Consider the following 17211-nt stretch of genomic DNA (forward strand, 5'->3'; position numbering starts at 1 on the left):
ACTCCTAAAGCCCAGGTGCAAATGTCACCTCCTCTGTGAAGCCTTCCCAGATTCCCCATTTTGAGTCTAGGGACTATTGTCTAGCACATAATACCTACTCAAATGTGAACTGGATAAATGATTGAAAGTTTTGAACATTTAAGACTAAAATTCATCATGAAGCTTCATTCACAAGTTACAATCATAAAATTAGGCTGTAAATTAGCTGATAGATGATCAGAGAAGCTGAAAAGAAAGCAAGCTCTTGTTTTGATTAGTTGAATGTCTTTATAACAAAGTAGTTCCTTTTGGATTTTTTTTTAAATGCTTAAAATTTAATTTGAAATCATAAACCTAACTGCTCATGGGCCATAATCTGCCTACTATTTAAAAAGGAAACCATATTAAATATGCAGAAATATGTTAATATTTTAACACCCAAATTATTACCCACAATTCTTTCCCTGCTGCATGCTCTGCTACTTGGAGTTGCAGAGGGGACACATCTACTGCACAGCCTATTTTTCATGGTCATCCACATTGTTGCCCCAGTAGTGCGACTCAAGTGCCTCATCATTAACAATGCCCCTTGGATAAAGGTACACAGAGAGGAGCGCAAGCCTCATCGATGTGTTTTTATTTACCGTACCCTTGATCCTTAAAATGCAGGCACAAAGACCACGACTGTTAATCAGCAGCAGCCTTGCTACCTATCCAGGTTTTAGAACCAACATATAATTACTGTACCTGGAAAGGACAGGGGAAGTGTTTATACTGAAGCTAATACCTCCATCCCCTTAGTGCCATTCACAGTTCCGTTTGGACACTGATTTTGCACTTAAGAAGGAAGAGTGGCCCCTAATGAAGCAACACCCAGCATCTTTTCAGTTCTCTCTGCATGTCTTCCCCATCAAGCCTAAGTGCACCCCATAGGGTTTCAGAAGGCTGACCGGGTATGACCCATCTTAGGTTAAAAGATCTGTAAATACAAGGTCTTATGTGTGCTGACTGCAAGTTATGCTCCCTGAACAAGCTTAAGGCCTTGTTTCAAGAAATTCAGTACAACAGCCAGGGTTTAAATGCAATCTGTGGCGTTTTTCACTTTAAGAAAAATAGTTTTATACAAATCAAAATACAAAAGTGAAAAGCCAAGGGGTGAGCATGTCTATTAGAATGAAGGATTCGCTAATAAAATCATTTACTCAAATGATTTAAGTTCAAGTATTGCTAGTTTAAATTATTTAAGCCACACCAACTTATACGCAGCTTTTTAAGGGTCAGGATTCTTGTTGCAAACAAGATACACTCAACTGAAAGAAGCCAAAAGACATCAGGCCACTAGAGCAATAGCCTTTCTGTGGTTCCAATGCCTCTTGTCTTTTATTTGATTTTATAAACTCCTGTCTCTAAGGTAGGAGAGAGGTTTCCTCTTTTTTTCCAACAAATATTTATTGGGCACCTGCTATATGCAAGACACAAAATTGAACGTGACAGCAAACAGAGGTGAATTTGACATGAAACTGGTCCATTGTTACGTCATTTAAAAAATTACACTGAATTAAAGTTAATTTTATCAAGTAATACATTTACGTTAAAAAAAATAAATAAAAGGACATGAACCTGGGATGAGACATACCTAGATTTAACTCATAAGCATGTACTATCTACGTGACACTAAGTCTGCAGTTCCCAAACTGTGTGCCAAGGTACCTGGGACATCATATTGAATTCAGAGGGGATTGCAAGGATTTACAGGATTTACAAGGAAAGCACAGTGACATCTCACATCTGCTGATTAGTGAGCACATTAACCACTAGCTTCAGGTACATTTCTTTTTTTTTTTAACATCTTTATTAGAGTATAATTGCTTTACAATGGTGTGTCAGTTTCTGCTTTATAACAAAGTGAATCAGTCATACATATACGTATGTCCCCATATCTCTTCCCTCTCGCATCTCCCTCCCTCCCACCCTCCCTATCCCACCCCTCTAGGTGGTCACAAAGCACTGAGCTAATCTCCCTGTGCTACGTGGCTGCTTCCCACTAGCTAGCTATTTTACATTTGGTAGTGTATATATGTCCATGCCACTCTCTCACTTTGTCTCAGCTTACCCTTCCCCCTCCCCATATCCTCAAGTCCATTCTCTAGTAGGTCTGCATCTTTATTCCCGTCTTGCCCCTAGGTTCTTCTGACCATTTTCTTTTTTTTTTTTAGACTCCATGTATATGTGTTAGCATACGGTATTTGTTTTTCTCTTTCTGACTTACTTCACTCTGTATGACAGTCTCTAGGTCCATCCACCTCACTACAAATAACTCAGTTTCATTCCCTTTTATGGCTGAGTAATATCCCATTGTATATATGTGCCATGTCTTCTTTATCCATTCATCTGTTGATGGACACTTAGGTTGCTTCTATGTCCTGGCTATTGTAAATAGAGCTGCAATGAACATTTTGGTACATGTCTCTTTTTGAATTATGTACATTTCTTTTGATGACATCTTTTCTTTGTGAAGTTGGGTTTGAGTGGTTGCTGTGATAAAAGAACTATGTGAAAATCAGTGTGGAACAGGAATGAAGATGGTTGTGTTCAATCTGATTCCAAGGTTTTAGAAGTTGTGTAGTACAACTACACAAGAGGCACACACATCTACTGGTAAGTAATTGTGGTATTTAAGAATGAAATAGAAAATATATTTTATTTTAATTCATGCATATTATTTTTTTGAACAGCTACTAAAGTCTTAGGACATAAATATGTATTAAATTTGTTTGGACCTAACTACTTTAAATGGGACTGGTAGGTCCTCTTTGGCATAGAACCCTGTAAAAACAAAATTACTGAGATACTCATGGCACCATAAATTAAGAATGGTCATCTATGACCAAAGTAACATTTCCGGGTCTCAAGTTTCTTTATCTGTAAAATGAAAACAATAAAATAACATCTTCTTTGGAGAGTTACTCTGAGAATTAAATAATATGGAAGTACCTAATACATAATAGTTGTTATAAGTTTTTCTGATGATTGGGATCAGAAATATCCAGGTTAGAATCTCAGTTCTAACAGTTACCAGCTATGTGATCTTGGCCAAACTACTCTGCCTCTCTAACCTGATTGATATCTCTTACGCTGAGTGAAAGTGGGCTAGATGGGAAAGCAGGAGACTAATCTTTCATGCCTAGCCAAAAACAAAAGTCGCCATGGAAGTTTTATTTCTGTTTAAATCTCAGCCAGAGATGACAGCCTCCAAGCCTGCAAAATACCAAACTGCCAAATTACAAGGACATTTAGTCAAAATCAGGAGGAAGGAGAATTTATTTAGCAGGTATAGCCTCTTGGATTTTGCAAAGCTAGTCAACGGGAGTTGGAGCTTTGGGGGCTCTCGTCTATCCAGGAGCCTGATGATCCTAAATCTTTCAGCTGTCAGAGTAATTACAGAGTCAAGCATAGGTTTGTACTCAGCATGTACTGGCCTTGAATAAAATTAAACTTCACCTTTTTTGGAGCTGCTGCTTTTTTGGAAAGTACAAGACATTTATGCTACCACCCACAGCCAGAAGCTGCAGATTATTTCTGCAGCTCACCTTCGGTACCTGGAACACATGGGGCAGGTTCAGACACAGCTACAGCCCTGGACAATAGTCAAAGCAGATTGTGCCCTACAAAAATCCCATCTCCTGGTCATAAGAGGCTAAGGACTTAGCATCAACCAGTTGTACATGTAGTATAACACAGCCAATTCTCAATTCATTAGCTCAAGCGCCAAACATTGCAACTGTTTTTGAAGCAATGATTTAATTGGGAAACAAAAAGGAATCTCAATTTTGTTTCCTTCAAAAAGAAAAAAGTTTTGGTGTTATTTTCAATAGTACACAATATGCTAATAAGTTTGTATTCCCCATTAAAAAGTGAACTATTATGGTACAGTGTCTCTCATACTACTGTTATCTGCTTACCTGTTAAACCATTTAATGTAATCCTCCGCAATGGGTTTTATCCTTATTAGCAGCACAAATGAGTGAGGTTTCATTTAGTGAATGAAGAAATCCATGAATATCTCTGTATACTGCTAGGCTACCAGTACATAAAGGAGACTCACCAATGTGCCACTCACTTAGTTACTCAAGGACTACTGAATAAACAGGGGATGATCAGTTAAATAGCAGGGTTTTATCAAGCAATGTAAACGTAAGTACTCTAGGATGAGGGTTCTCAGACTTCAGCATGCATCAGAATCACCTGGAAGGCTTGTTGAAACACAGATTGCTGGCTCCACCCCAAGCTGGGCAGATTTAATTAGTCTGGGGTGGGTTCAAGAATTTGCATTTCCAACAAGTTGCCAGGTAATTTTGATGCTCCCCATTGGGAACCACACCCTGAGAACAATCTGGAGGAGATACACATATGATGGAGTCCCAGTCCTTGCTCTTAAGGAGTTTAAGGACATTGGGAGAAAAACAAGGAGCACACATAAAAAGAGGAAAGTCTGCCAGGTGATGAAGAAAAGATGCTGCATGAGGGTAAGGGTCACACAGTTATAGGCATATGTTACAACCCAGATCTGCTAACTCCCAGAAGAGAACCAGTAGAAAAAAAATAAAATGATTGATATTCAGGAAAGAAAGAGGGCAATATGGGCTGGGGGCAAAGTAGTGCTATGGAAAGGGTGCAGGAAGAAAGTCTGGAGGCTTGGGTTTTAATTCTAGCTCTATCTCTAACTAGCTGCATGAATTTGGGCAAGGCACTTAATCTCTACAGGTCTTGATTTTTAATTTTTTATCTGCAACAGAACTTATAAAATTCCTTTCAGTTCAAAAAATGATGGAGGCAATGTGGAAGAGTAGGGATTTAAGTTGGTTAATGAAGGTGGTGTATAATTTAGAATTACATAGGCAGGAGTCATTCCTGGGGATGAAGGTGGTGTATAATTTAGAATTATATAGGCAGGAGTCATTCCTGGGGGATGGGGGGAACATGAACAAAGACAGACACAGAGGTCAACACTGTTGACCCTTGTTGACCTTTGCAAAGGGGGTAGGTACAAGAGATGTCTGAACAGTCATAAGGCCAGTGTTTCAAAACTAAGAAATGAAAGGAAAAAGGAAAGAAAAGAAAGATCAGGCCCAGTTAAAGGGCCTTGAAAAGTAGGCAGAGATGGTGGGATCTGACGCAGAGGGCAGTAGCATCACTCTAGGAAGGTTCTTGAATAGGGAATGGCATAATGAAAATGGAGTCTTAAATTAGTTTGGGAGCAGTGCCGAACAAAAATGCTCACATTTCTAGAGACCAGTGGATCTTAGTGAGGGTTGTACATTTATAATCACAGGTGGAACTTCTCTAAAATACACCGAAGACAGAGGCTTGAGACAGTAAGCCTGGGAATCTGTATTTTTAAAAGTTCTACTGGTGAAAGTAAGGATCTGGGTCCAGCACTCATTCTGATTCACCATGATATTTATGAGGGTGAAGATTAAAATAAGCACTTTCCTAGATTATGAGAAATAAGAGCAAGGCATTGGTTTTAAAGACATGCCTTCTTACTGGCCTCGCCCTTAAGCAGAACCTTTCATTAATGTTCTGGGCAGCACAGGATTTTTCTAAGGGTACTTGCTTACTAGTAAAATAACCAAATAGCATTTTAATGTTTAGATACCCCAAAACCTTGAAAAACTGTTTCAGGGACAGCAACACGGCTATTTATGCCTTGAGGATTGCATAAACACTATGCCTAAAAGGCAAGAGTCAAAAGCTTGCAAGACTACCAAATGGACCTCTTTATTACTCTCATAAGGGTAATGGTATCCAAGCCAAACGCCCAAAGGTCTCGATTTCCCTTCCTGTTACTAATCCAAAAAAAGACTGGCAAGTTTAAACACCTTTCAAAAGGCAGAAGAGGCCTTACATTCTGGTTTAATGAAGAATCCTTGATTCAGTATCAAGTCTCAAGTAACTGGGAAAAATTGGTCCTGATTTCAAAAAGACAAAAACTATTGGATTATTTTGTATTTTTTAAGGTTAAGGCCCCAACCTATGGCCACCCCATCAACAATTCAGGTCTCTGCCATCTATCCTACCCCCTTAACTACGTGTTTTACTTTCCTCTCCCCTACTCCTCACCCCCAAAATGTCTCAAGGCTTTGGAGAATAAAGATTTGTTGAATAATGAGGGAAGAAGAAACCGAGGGAGATGTGAAGGTAATTACATGCGGAAACCAAAGGACATCAAAACTCATGAGAGGAGGTTGCAAGGAAGCTGCAACCTTCCTTGAGAAAACGAAGCTGCAAAAATGACAATGAATGAATTAACCAGACCTGATTTTTCCTGAAAGGAAAGGCGAGGGCGAGGGTGTGTGTGTGGGTAGGAAGTTGCAGTCTACTGAACTATGCCTTTAAGTTTATCCTCTGCCAGCAAATGTGCCCATACCCACTGATGATAATATACAGCAGGCTAGCTGAATATCCTCAAGTCATGTTATGTAAGTCTATGTTACAGATTTAATGGGAACAAAGGATTAAATAAGAAGGATTGGGGAAGACCTAGACTGTCAGAGAGGGAGGGAACCATGGGGGCATATGATATCTTAGGCAGAATCTTCTTCCTTAGTCCTACCAAGACAGTGGGGGACAAATCGGACCTGATGCACCTCAGACTTTCTGCATCTCTATGACACTCTGAAGCACAGCAAGGCCAGAACTACTTAAAGAATCATACCAGCTACAAACACGTCTTCCTCTTTCTCACTGAAAAGTTGGGAACCCTTGCTTGCCGAGATTATTTCAGTAGCACATAGGCAGTTACAAAGTGCCTTCCATCATACCTTTGGTTAACACTATCCTGAGAGAAGCTCTTACCTCTCCCTTTCCTCATTTACTCTCTGTGACAGCACTAAATGTTAAAAAGATGGTCAAAAGGACTATGCTAGGAAGGAAAGAGAATGAATAATCCAACAGAAATATGAACAAAGGATATAAATAGGAAGCTAAAAGAGATGAATACAAATGGCTAATAAAAAACTGAAAGCCAATACACTGTCCTCGATTTTAAAATTCCAAATTAAAATGAAATACACATTTTCACTTATCAGTTTGACAAAATTTTAAGTTTGGTAATACCCAATGTAGGTAAGGGAAACAGACCCTCTCAACTATTAGATTTTGCAATATCTACCAAAAATGTTAATGTGCATACCCTTTGACCTATCAATTCTATTTCTAGGAACTTATCCTACAAATAAACTAACACTAGCGTTCAAGGGGAAAAAAAATGTGCATGTGTACATGGGGATATTCACTGCAGCATTGTTTTAACAGTGAAAAACTATTATAAACAGGAGAATGGTTAAATTGACTTTGGTACAACCGTAAAATGGAATACTAGGCAGCCATTAGTTCAGCGAAAAGATCAACTTGCAAAAGAAAATAATATATCATTCTATTTGTGAAACACACACAAACACACTCACATACTCCTATTTACACAGAAAATTTCTGGAAGGATAGATAAAATATTGTTAACAGAGGCTGTCTCTGAGAAGTGGAACTAGAAGGAATCAGCAGAGAACTTTTCAGTATAAACCTTCTGTACCACATGAATTTGTGTTGACAACATGTTTATATTATTTTCAGGGGCATTAAAGGGTACTTTTAAAACAAACAAAAGAAGAGAAGCAAAGAAAGAGGCAAGAGTTGCCAAAAGATTCCCAAACTAGATCACATAGCCTAGGAGTAACAATCTGTGCCGATGACCCAGCATGAGCTGTGCCCAGAGCAAAGAGAGGTTTGAGCTACAGTCCCACAAAGCCAAACTTACCTTCAGCCTCTTCAGCAGCCACTGCAGAAGACCCTGCTGGGCAGCCTCTGTGCACATCTCAGGCCGGAACTCAGCCATGTTCTCCACAATAGCTGAAGGGAGACAGACACCAGTAATTTGGGAGGGCAACTTTGTTTCCATCTTCAACGAGCTTGCTTCCCAAGACGGACATTTTATTCCTCTTTCCACTTCCCTGTATTCCTCCCAGCCAGATGCTGTGTTGTCATTTTCAGATTAACCAGGGAGATGCTATGGTTTTTTCTTTTCTTCACGTTATGTTACAAGTAAAACTCATAACTGAATGTGATGGAATTCAATAAAGGAATAGAGAAACATTTTCTGTGTTAACAGGGAACAACACTACAGCAGTGTGAATATCTGCCTAAGAAGGCCCTCTTAATCTCACTGTACTAGAGTCCCTGAGACCTGTGACTAAAGAAACAGGGGGCTCGGCAGAAGCCTCAAGGAAAAATCAGGGGATGAATTCAGAGCCTCTTCCTCTCCTGATTCATCCATTTTCAGATCTCTTTCTCTGGATACTGCAAGGGAAGCAAGCATGATCTTAACTGAACAAAATAATGTGCATAGAGGGGAAAGACCATGCTGGCAGAGGTAACCGTCAGGTACTCAGGAGCAAACATAACTGATACTGCTATCTCCTACAACAACCAAATTACTGTTTAAGGGAAAACTTTTAAATGAGGAGGCAAAAAAAGTGACTGTATGATTATGATGCTAAAAAAAGGACATTAAAAAAACAAAACCCAAACCTGTAGTCTCATTCTATAGCATCCAGTGCTTTCCTTCCTTCAGGGCTCCATCCGCTCCCCATCCCAGGATATGTTATTATCTATCATAAAGCAGATCGGAGTTCTGTGCTCTTTAAGCACAACGCCCAGCGGGTCTGAGTCTTGAAGAGAAAGGGCTGAAGAAAGCACTACACCTCCTATCTGCTTCCTCACTCATGCCAGCCTCACCAATGGCAAGTTAAAGAATGACCAGGCAGCCCCTCAGGGAATGGATACAAAGCTGTGGGAGCAGAGTAGCAACGAGACCCCTGAGAGATGAAGATCATTTTAATAGCTTAATTACTTTCTCACATTTTCTAAGAAATCAGCTCATTCATTTTAATCTCCAATGCCTTTATCTTATTCTGCTTACACTTTAGGTGGCTTTCTATTGTCCACTAGGATAAAATCCAAACATCCTGCCAGGGTTTAGAAGGTCTTCCATAATCTGGACAAACTTACTCCTCCGGTCCCATCTCCCACCACACCTATCTCACACTGCCACAGTACATTTCTAGTCTTCCCCCAAAGCCCTTGCCCATTCATGGCTTTACAAATGATACTGCCCTGCCCGTCTCACATTTCTCCGTCAAAATGCCCCTGTCAGGACTTCCCTGGTGGCACAGTGGTTAAGAATCCGCCTGCCAATGCAAGGGACACGGGTTCGATCCTTGGTCTGGGAAGATCCCACATGTTGTGGAGCAACTAAGCCCGTGCGCCACAACTACTGAGCCTGTGCGCCTAGAGCCTGTGCTCCACAAGAGAAGCCACCGCAATGAGAAGCCTGCACATCGCAACAAAGAGTATCCCCCGCTCGCCGCAACTAGAGAAAGCCCGCACACAGCAATGAAGATCCAACGCAGCCAAAAATAAATAAATAAATGAATAATTTTAAAAAAATGCACCTGTCTTCATATTCAGCCCTAATCAGCTACCTGCTCCTACCCAGCAACTTGGAGACCCTTCCTCTTCACTTCCATAGTGCTCCCCACTATTATACCATTTGTCACCCTGTATTACCTTTCCTTTCTGTTCAAGACTTTCCCATCACTCTGCCTCTTAAGAAGAACTGTGCCTAATTCATCTTTGTGCCTAGAACAGTGCCTGACAAACATCGGATGGTTAATAAGGGAAAGAGGGATGAACCTCCTGAGCTGTTGGTAAGGGACCAAGTTGAAAGTAGACAGATCTTCATAGACTGCCAGGCCAGTGCTTTTTCCATTACATCAGGCTCTTTTTATTAACTGTCAGTTAAGACTTCTGATACTCTTTCTACTCAGCAGAATTCAGCATTAGGCTAACAGATGGCAATGCCAAATTCTGGCTCTAGACTACAGCCAACCCCCAAATCACAGACTGTTGTGTTCTCTCTTACTCCCTAGGTGCCATGTCTTCCTCCTTCTTTATGATAATCTTCACAGTAGAGAGTATAAAACTATAAGAGAAATCTGTGCTAGACACAAAGGAGCTGGGAGAAAATCTAATCTCATTAAAATTTCTACTTCTGCTGGGCCTTGTTCATTTCTCAAGCTCTGCTTACAGATATGTCACCTTTGGTTTTATAAAACAGTGACCAGTGATAAAGAGGACTACCCAAAAGCATGATTTTAAATAGGCTATTGGTTCAGCAACTTTGCAGGGGGAAAGACTGGAGAGACTCAAGGAGAAAGGAGGAGGAGGGTAAATATTGCAGAGGAATCCACTTAAATGAACATATGATAAAGGGGCAGCCAAGTTAACAGCAATATTTCAACTCACAGTTTACATGGCAAAGTACACATAAGAAGTGAAAGAAATACTCTTTTTCAAATAAAATGTCCTATAAAGGTACAAGCATACCTTGGAGGTATTGTGGGTTTGATTCCAGACCACTGCAATAAAGCGAATATCACAATAAAGCAAATCACATGAATATTTTGGTTTCCTATTATATATAAAAGTTATGTTTACACTATACTGTATATAGTCTATTAGGTATGCAATAGCATTATGTCTAAAAGAATGTACATACCTTAATTTAAAAATACTGTATTAGTATATAATGCTAACTATCATCTGACAATGCAGGGTTGCCATAAAGTTTCAATTTGTAAAAATGTAATATCTGCAAAGCACGATAAAGTGCAATAAAATGAGGTATGCCTGTATACAGTTGTTCAAAAGTTTGTAGTTCCACTGAAGGGAAATGTGAAGAAGAACCAACAGAAGGGGATTCAAAAATGGTAAAATATACACTTTCCAAAGCAAATAAAAAAGAATTCATCCTGCATAGACTTCATCCTAACTTTTGGAGGCAAAGGCAAAGGCCTGCTCAAAGAAGCCAGCAGTTTTTGTCCAGGAATGATTCTGCTTTTATTACCGCAAGCCAAACCAAAGCAGCAGTTATATGAAATCTACACAAGGGTCTTCATTTGGGAGCAGAAAAAAGGAAAACCCTCCTGCTGTTGACTCTGTAATGAAGGAGGAAGGAAATGAGTACCAAACCCCAAAACAAACACAAAGAAACTCAGAAGATGCTGGCACCCTTCCCCTTACCCAGAGTGTTGTGGACGCCATCTGCCTCTTCTTTCACAGACTCATCCAGACGCTCCAGATTCTGCACAAGCAGTGCCACCACTTGCCCGTCCACCTTCAGCAACAGGGGAGCAAAAGGAGAATGGGATACATGTCACAAACAGTCTCCAAAATGTTGTCATTCCCATACTCCTCTACTGAATGAACAAAGTAAACAACCTGCCACTTATGGTTTACAGTATGCTCTCCCATCCCAATACCTCTTTTGAGGTTTGAAGTGACCCTGAGGCAAAGAAGGGGCAGGCATCACTATCCCTAACTTTAGATTGAAGCTTAAGGGAACAAGGTAAAATTCAAGGTTACATATTTAACTGAGTGACATACTAGCACTTGAACCTAGGCCTCTGAAATCAAGTCCTGTGCTCTTTCTACTTCTATGCGGTATTTAAACACCTTACAAAAATGCCATCTTAAGTCAAGTCACAAGTTCATTCAAGTCAAAAGCACATTTCTAGACCACAGCACCAAGAGATATTCAGTTGGGAAGTTTACTTGCCATATTTACACTAACATCAAAATTTAGGGTTAAACTCAAAACATTCCTAAGTTTCTACATCAAGCTTTTATGAAACTATTACTTTCGAAGAACTTCTGACTCCTTCTCGAAAAGAATATTAACAGAATAAAATACCTTATGTTTGTATTACACATAATGCATAAGAAAGCAATTACATTTCTCTTATTTAATTTGATTCACATAACACTTATAGGAAAATTTTAGTAGCCACATCATATAGATGATATTTAAGAGATTAATGACTTAGCCAAGACCACACAGCTACTAAGCAGTGGCAGCAGAAGCAAAAACCAAGCTTCCTTCTTAGGTGAAATAATGCTTACACTGCTTCACACTACCTTCTGGCACAATGTGTGCCCTTACAGAGACTGCCTTGGGGAACCCTGAGGCACACCAAGGAAGATAACTAAGGAAACACCTAATAATCAAGAAGTGATTATCTATCTGGTAATACATTTCTAAGTCATAGCCAATAAGTAAACCTATACTGGAAGATAAGATCTACTGCATACCCATGATATATCCTCTCTCTCATCACCTCAGTTTCTTCACTTAGGAAATGGGAAAAAGTTGTAAAGATTAAATGAAATTATATGGCATACTTTACCCTGGGTCTGGTTCCAAAATTAAGTAGAGAGTTTGAATCTAGCCCTTTACTTCTTCTGATACCTGATTATGCACTGTTCATATCTCCTACGGGCTAAGAAAAACTCAAATTCTTTGAAGGCAGGCACCGCACCATCATTTATCTTGGTACACTTCTCAAAGTCAAGTGCAATACTATACATTCAGTAATTTTGCTAAATTTAAATAAACTGACAAAACACTCTACTTTGTGTACTGTAGTCATATTTTTGTTTTTTGCTTTTTTCTTTTTGCGGTACGCGGGCCTCTCACTGCTGTGGCCTCTCCCGTTGGGGAGCACAGCCTCCGGATGCGCAGGCTCAGCGGCCATGGCTCACAGGCCCAGCCGCTCCGTGGCACGTGGGATCTTCCCGGACCGGGGCACGAACCCGTGTCCCCTGCATTGGCAGGTGGACTCTCAACCACTGCGCCACCAGGGAAGCCCTGTAGTCATATTTTTATATACACTGCTCCATTTACTCTCATGTAATCCTCACAACTTTTACAGGTGAGAAAAACAAAGGTCCAGAGAGGTTAATTAGCCTGGTCAAAGTCACAAAGCTTGTGGCAGAAGTGACCAACTCCGAGACTATTTTTTCCCATCATATCCTGTCACTTCAATGAGGGGAAAAGAAAGGAGAGGAAAGAAAGGAGAGAGAAGGAAATGATCTCATTCAACTGATGCCTCCTGAACACTTGTGTATAAGGCACTCTATGGACAATTTAAACTGAGCCTGAGGATGGAACAATGGCAAGAGGGACAGATCTTCAAAGAAGGCCTCTTTACTCTTTCTGGGTGAGACTTAAGGGAAGCATCTGGATGGGGGAAAAGCTGAAGTTGTTGACTAATTTGGGATACCTGAATCACGAATGAAGCAGATTTTTCTAGGCTCTCCTTTATGCCCTGGTGTGAGAAGCAATGAAAGACACTAGTTGCAGATTGGAGGGGATACTGATGCCAGAATTGAGAACTCCTGTAAATACGAGAAAGAGCTGTTTCCCTCTCTTGTATCAAGGAGATATAGTCTTGCTCTCAAATCTCACAGCCAGAAAAAGCTTCATCAAAGAAATCCACTGCAATATTTTCCTTAATTAATTGGACAATTTGGGTATGTGAGAGAAAACAGAAAAACGTCTGGGGGAAAAACATGAACCATATCACAGTTTGTGTTTCCCTAAATCACCCTGACTGACTTATAATCTCCCTGAATCTTAAAGCAGCGGACACTGCAACTCCGTTGGGTATCACACTGCTTGTCGGTTCTGCAAACAGCCTCACCGGTTTCAACTGCTTATTGATGCTTTATGTGCATTATCCCCCCGTCCCCTTTCCTTGATTCTTAGTTATGTTACCCATGGTCTGCTGTCCGGAGAGTGGTGGGGACAGTGGCAGTAAGCAACACATTCAAATCCCAGAACTGAATGGTTATTGGTAATGGGTGTCTGGCTAGAGGAAATCTTTTTTTCTTGCTACAAAAATCTAACTTCTAACAGACAGCCTTTTTAAGCTTGCAAAGTGTGAAACTTTATGTTTAGCTGGGTTAAATGCAATTTTATCTGAATGCAGTAGGGTCAAAGCAGTCAAAATACATTTAGCTGAGAAAACCCTCAGGAAAACATTTATATTATGCATAGCTCCAGATATCATCTAGTAAGAAGCACAAATTAGCATTCTGTCCCTCTAAACTCTTGGGTCTACCACCTTCCTGCCCGTTTTGGACCTGTGACTAACTCTGAAACTAAAACCAAATCCTGCTTAGGGATTAAAGCATCAGCTAGAGTAACCCTGGCCTTGGAAATCATGACTGTCTTAAGCCTGATGTTTTCTGATAAGTCATTGGCTTTTTCCACTTGTTACCAGGTCTCCCAAACAATACTCCACCAGGTCCTACTGAGACAGGGTTCAAGGGCATGATCAGTCATATTTTTCCACTTGACCAGAGAGGGTAGATACAAGAGAAGATGAGGAAATAAAAAAGGGATAGAAGAGGGGAGATGAGAGCGTTTGAAGGATTCCTTTTCTATCTTGCACAATCTGCCAACAAGGTTTCTCAAGAGTTTGACTGGAGCTTTTCTACCTACTATGAGTTCTGGAAATTTCATATTTAAAAAACAATAATAAACCCTCCCCCTGCCCTACACACACACCCACTGAATCTTGACCAAGCAATAAGTTTTGAAAATACACATAGTAATATGGTCACAATGTAAAACTTAGGCCTGCTGCAACCTAATATATTCTAGGTTCCACTCTTGCCCCTCCAATCCATTATCGACACAGCTCCCAAGAGTGGTCTTTCTAAAATGTTAGGTCAGACTATGTTACTACTCCCCTGAACACTGGCAATCCCATCCGAACTTACTACAAGGCCTACAAAGCCCAGTGTGGTCTGGCCCTGACGGTGCTCTCTCCCTTCACCCCAGCTGTGCTCCAACAATACCGGCCTTTTTTTTGTTCCTTGAGTATGTCAAACTCATTCCTTGCCCTTGGTCATTCTGAATGGCTGGCTTCTTCTCATCACCCAGAACTCAGGCCTTTCCTGACTATCTAATTTGATGTGACTCTCCAGTTGCTCTACAGGACATCATTCTATGTTAATTCTCTATGTAACAAGGAGTCATTACCTGTTTTCTCGTTTACTTATTTACTGTTTCTCCCGACACTAGAATACGAGCTCCACAAAAACAGACTTTGTCAGTCTTGCTCACTGCTACATAAGCAATTCTTAGAATCCAGAACACACTAAGCATTCAATAAACAATTAGTGAAATGAATGACCAAATGAATTCTGCTTGAGAACAAATACAGATGAAGGTGAGGACGTGAATAGAAATGGGAAGGGATAAAAGTGGTAGCATCCAGAAACTTACATAAGTACCCTCAGAACCACCAAAAACCTGCCAACTTCAGCCTCACCTGAGCAGCACAAATGCATTGCCACCAGCTCAAGCTTCAAAATTTACGTAGGGTTAATTGAGGGCAAGAATGGGTATAGGGCAATCTCCTGGCTCTCCACATCAAAGCCACACTGTGAAACTATAGTAAGTGGTGGCTCCCAGCCACATTTCCACCTCCTCTGGCTGTGACCCCTCCAAGCACCCTCACATTGAAGCCTCCCTACAGGGGCCATGGCCAATACCTACAGCTCTGCCGCCCCTCCTGGTTCTTCCCCATCAGAAGGGATGGCTCTCTCCTCCTCATTTCCAAAGAAGCTTGCATCTCTCACAGTCATTCTTAATGCTCTGCCTTGTATTATCATCATTACTTATTTCATCCTCTTTTTTTTTTTAAAACTAAACATCTATCCCCCCATGTCTCATTTAGGTCCACACCCTTCAGATGTTTTTGGGTATTTGTTCAAAATGTTTTTTGAACGTTTGCTGAAATGAAAAAAAATGTTTGTTGAAGTCAACAAACATTCACAAACATTTCACTGTGTGGCATGTGATATATATCATTTTAACTTGACATTTACTAAGTACTTAATATGTCCCAGACATTTATACCTTCATTAAGACAATGGCTAACATTTACTGGGTGTTTACTCTGTGCCAGACACTGTTCTAAAGATCTACTAAGTATCTCATTTATTCCTCACTTCAGCTCTACGCAATAGGCACTACTGTTATCCCCATTTTACAGAAGAATGAACTGAGTACAGAGAGGATAGGTAACTTTCTCAAGGTCACACAGATGGTAAGTGACAAAGCCACCACTTTGGCCACTCCCCTGATTGGGATCACATCTCAGGGAAGACAAACTTAGAAACAGTGCCAGGATATACACAGTGGTAGGGGAACACAAATTCTGCTGAAGTGATGAGTCTGAAAAAGACTCAGGAGAGATAAGGTTTAAGTGAGGCTTTAAAGAATGAGTAGTATTCCAGATAGCCCAGGGGAAGCAAGCCTTGCCAAGCTGAGGGCAGATGTGAGCAAAGCATGCGATTGCCAAGCGCATGGCAAATTTTGGGACTAGGGAGTAGGGAAATGACTGTAATCTAATCATGACTCTCAAGGAGTCCAATGTCCTCTTAAGAGAGGCATGCCAGAGAACTGCCATCAAAGCAAATACCCTGTGTTCCCGCTCTTCAGAAAAGACTGTATTTCCCAGGCTACCCAATCAACTTGTTACAAAGCACAAATATTTGCCTTCTGCATAAGTAATAGCAGTGGATATAAACCAAAACTTAAACCCCAAAGATCCCTGAGAATACCAGGACAGCACTCTCTCCCCACAGATGTGCTATTCTATTGCTTAGGACTTCCAAATGAGAAAATGACCAAGGCAATAACTGCAAACTGAACATCACAATAAATTCTACTACATGTTCTCTAGCCTCTGCTCATTCAATTCCAGGCCTCCAATATTGGCCCCAAATTAAGACTACGAAGACAACTCAGCCCTTGTAATATGAGAATACTTATCAAACTTCTTCCTGAATGCAGCACAAGGGTAGAAAAAAAACAGATGAAGACCACCTGCCAGTTCTGCTCTCTGATATTTACTGATGGCTCCTGACTGGCGGCAGATAAGCAAATAATATATGGGAGTCTAGAAATGTTCAATTGTTTGTGATTCACACCAGCCCCACCAGTATAAAGCTGTAAGAGTCAAAAGCTTAAAATAATATAATAAGAAAGAAACTAAACAAAACAAACAGAAGACCCTGTATAGCAGCTACCTAATGGCTCCCCAGACTGAGGATGAACTGTCTCTTCCCAAACAAACAATAAAATCTGCAAGATCCAGCTTTCATTGGTGGGCTTGGCAACACAGAAAACACAAAGGGGGCTTTTGTGTGAATTGCTGTTTCTGGGTACGTTTTACAGGCAGCAGACCAGCTAGCTGTTCCTCTCTTGTTTCCTCTATTCACACAGGCAAAGGATGATAATTAAAACCAGCCCAGAGTCCA

General features: G+C 40.5%; 1 protein-coding gene across 1 annotated transcript in view; it reads right to left on the minus strand.

Annotated features, from left to right (window-relative positions):
- The window catches only part of CTNNBL1 (catenin beta like 1), a 170210-nt gene that overhangs the window by 97847 nt on the left and 55152 nt on the right, over positions 1 to 17211 (minus strand). The window contains exons 6-7 of the mRNA XM_049699992.1: positions 11119 to 11212; positions 7796 to 7887 (exon numbers count right to left, since the gene is read on the minus strand). Of these exons, the coding sequence (XP_049555949.1) occupies positions 7796 to 7887; positions 11119 to 11212 (186 nt within the window). The remainder of the gene's footprint in view (positions 1 to 7795; positions 7888 to 11118; positions 11213 to 17211) is intronic.

The sequence above is a fragment of the Orcinus orca genome, chromosome 16 (genome assembly GCF_937001465.1).
Source record: "Orcinus orca chromosome 16, mOrcOrc1.1, whole genome shotgun sequence".
NCBI lineage: Eukaryota > Metazoa > Chordata > Mammalia > Artiodactyla > Delphinidae > Orcinus > Orcinus orca.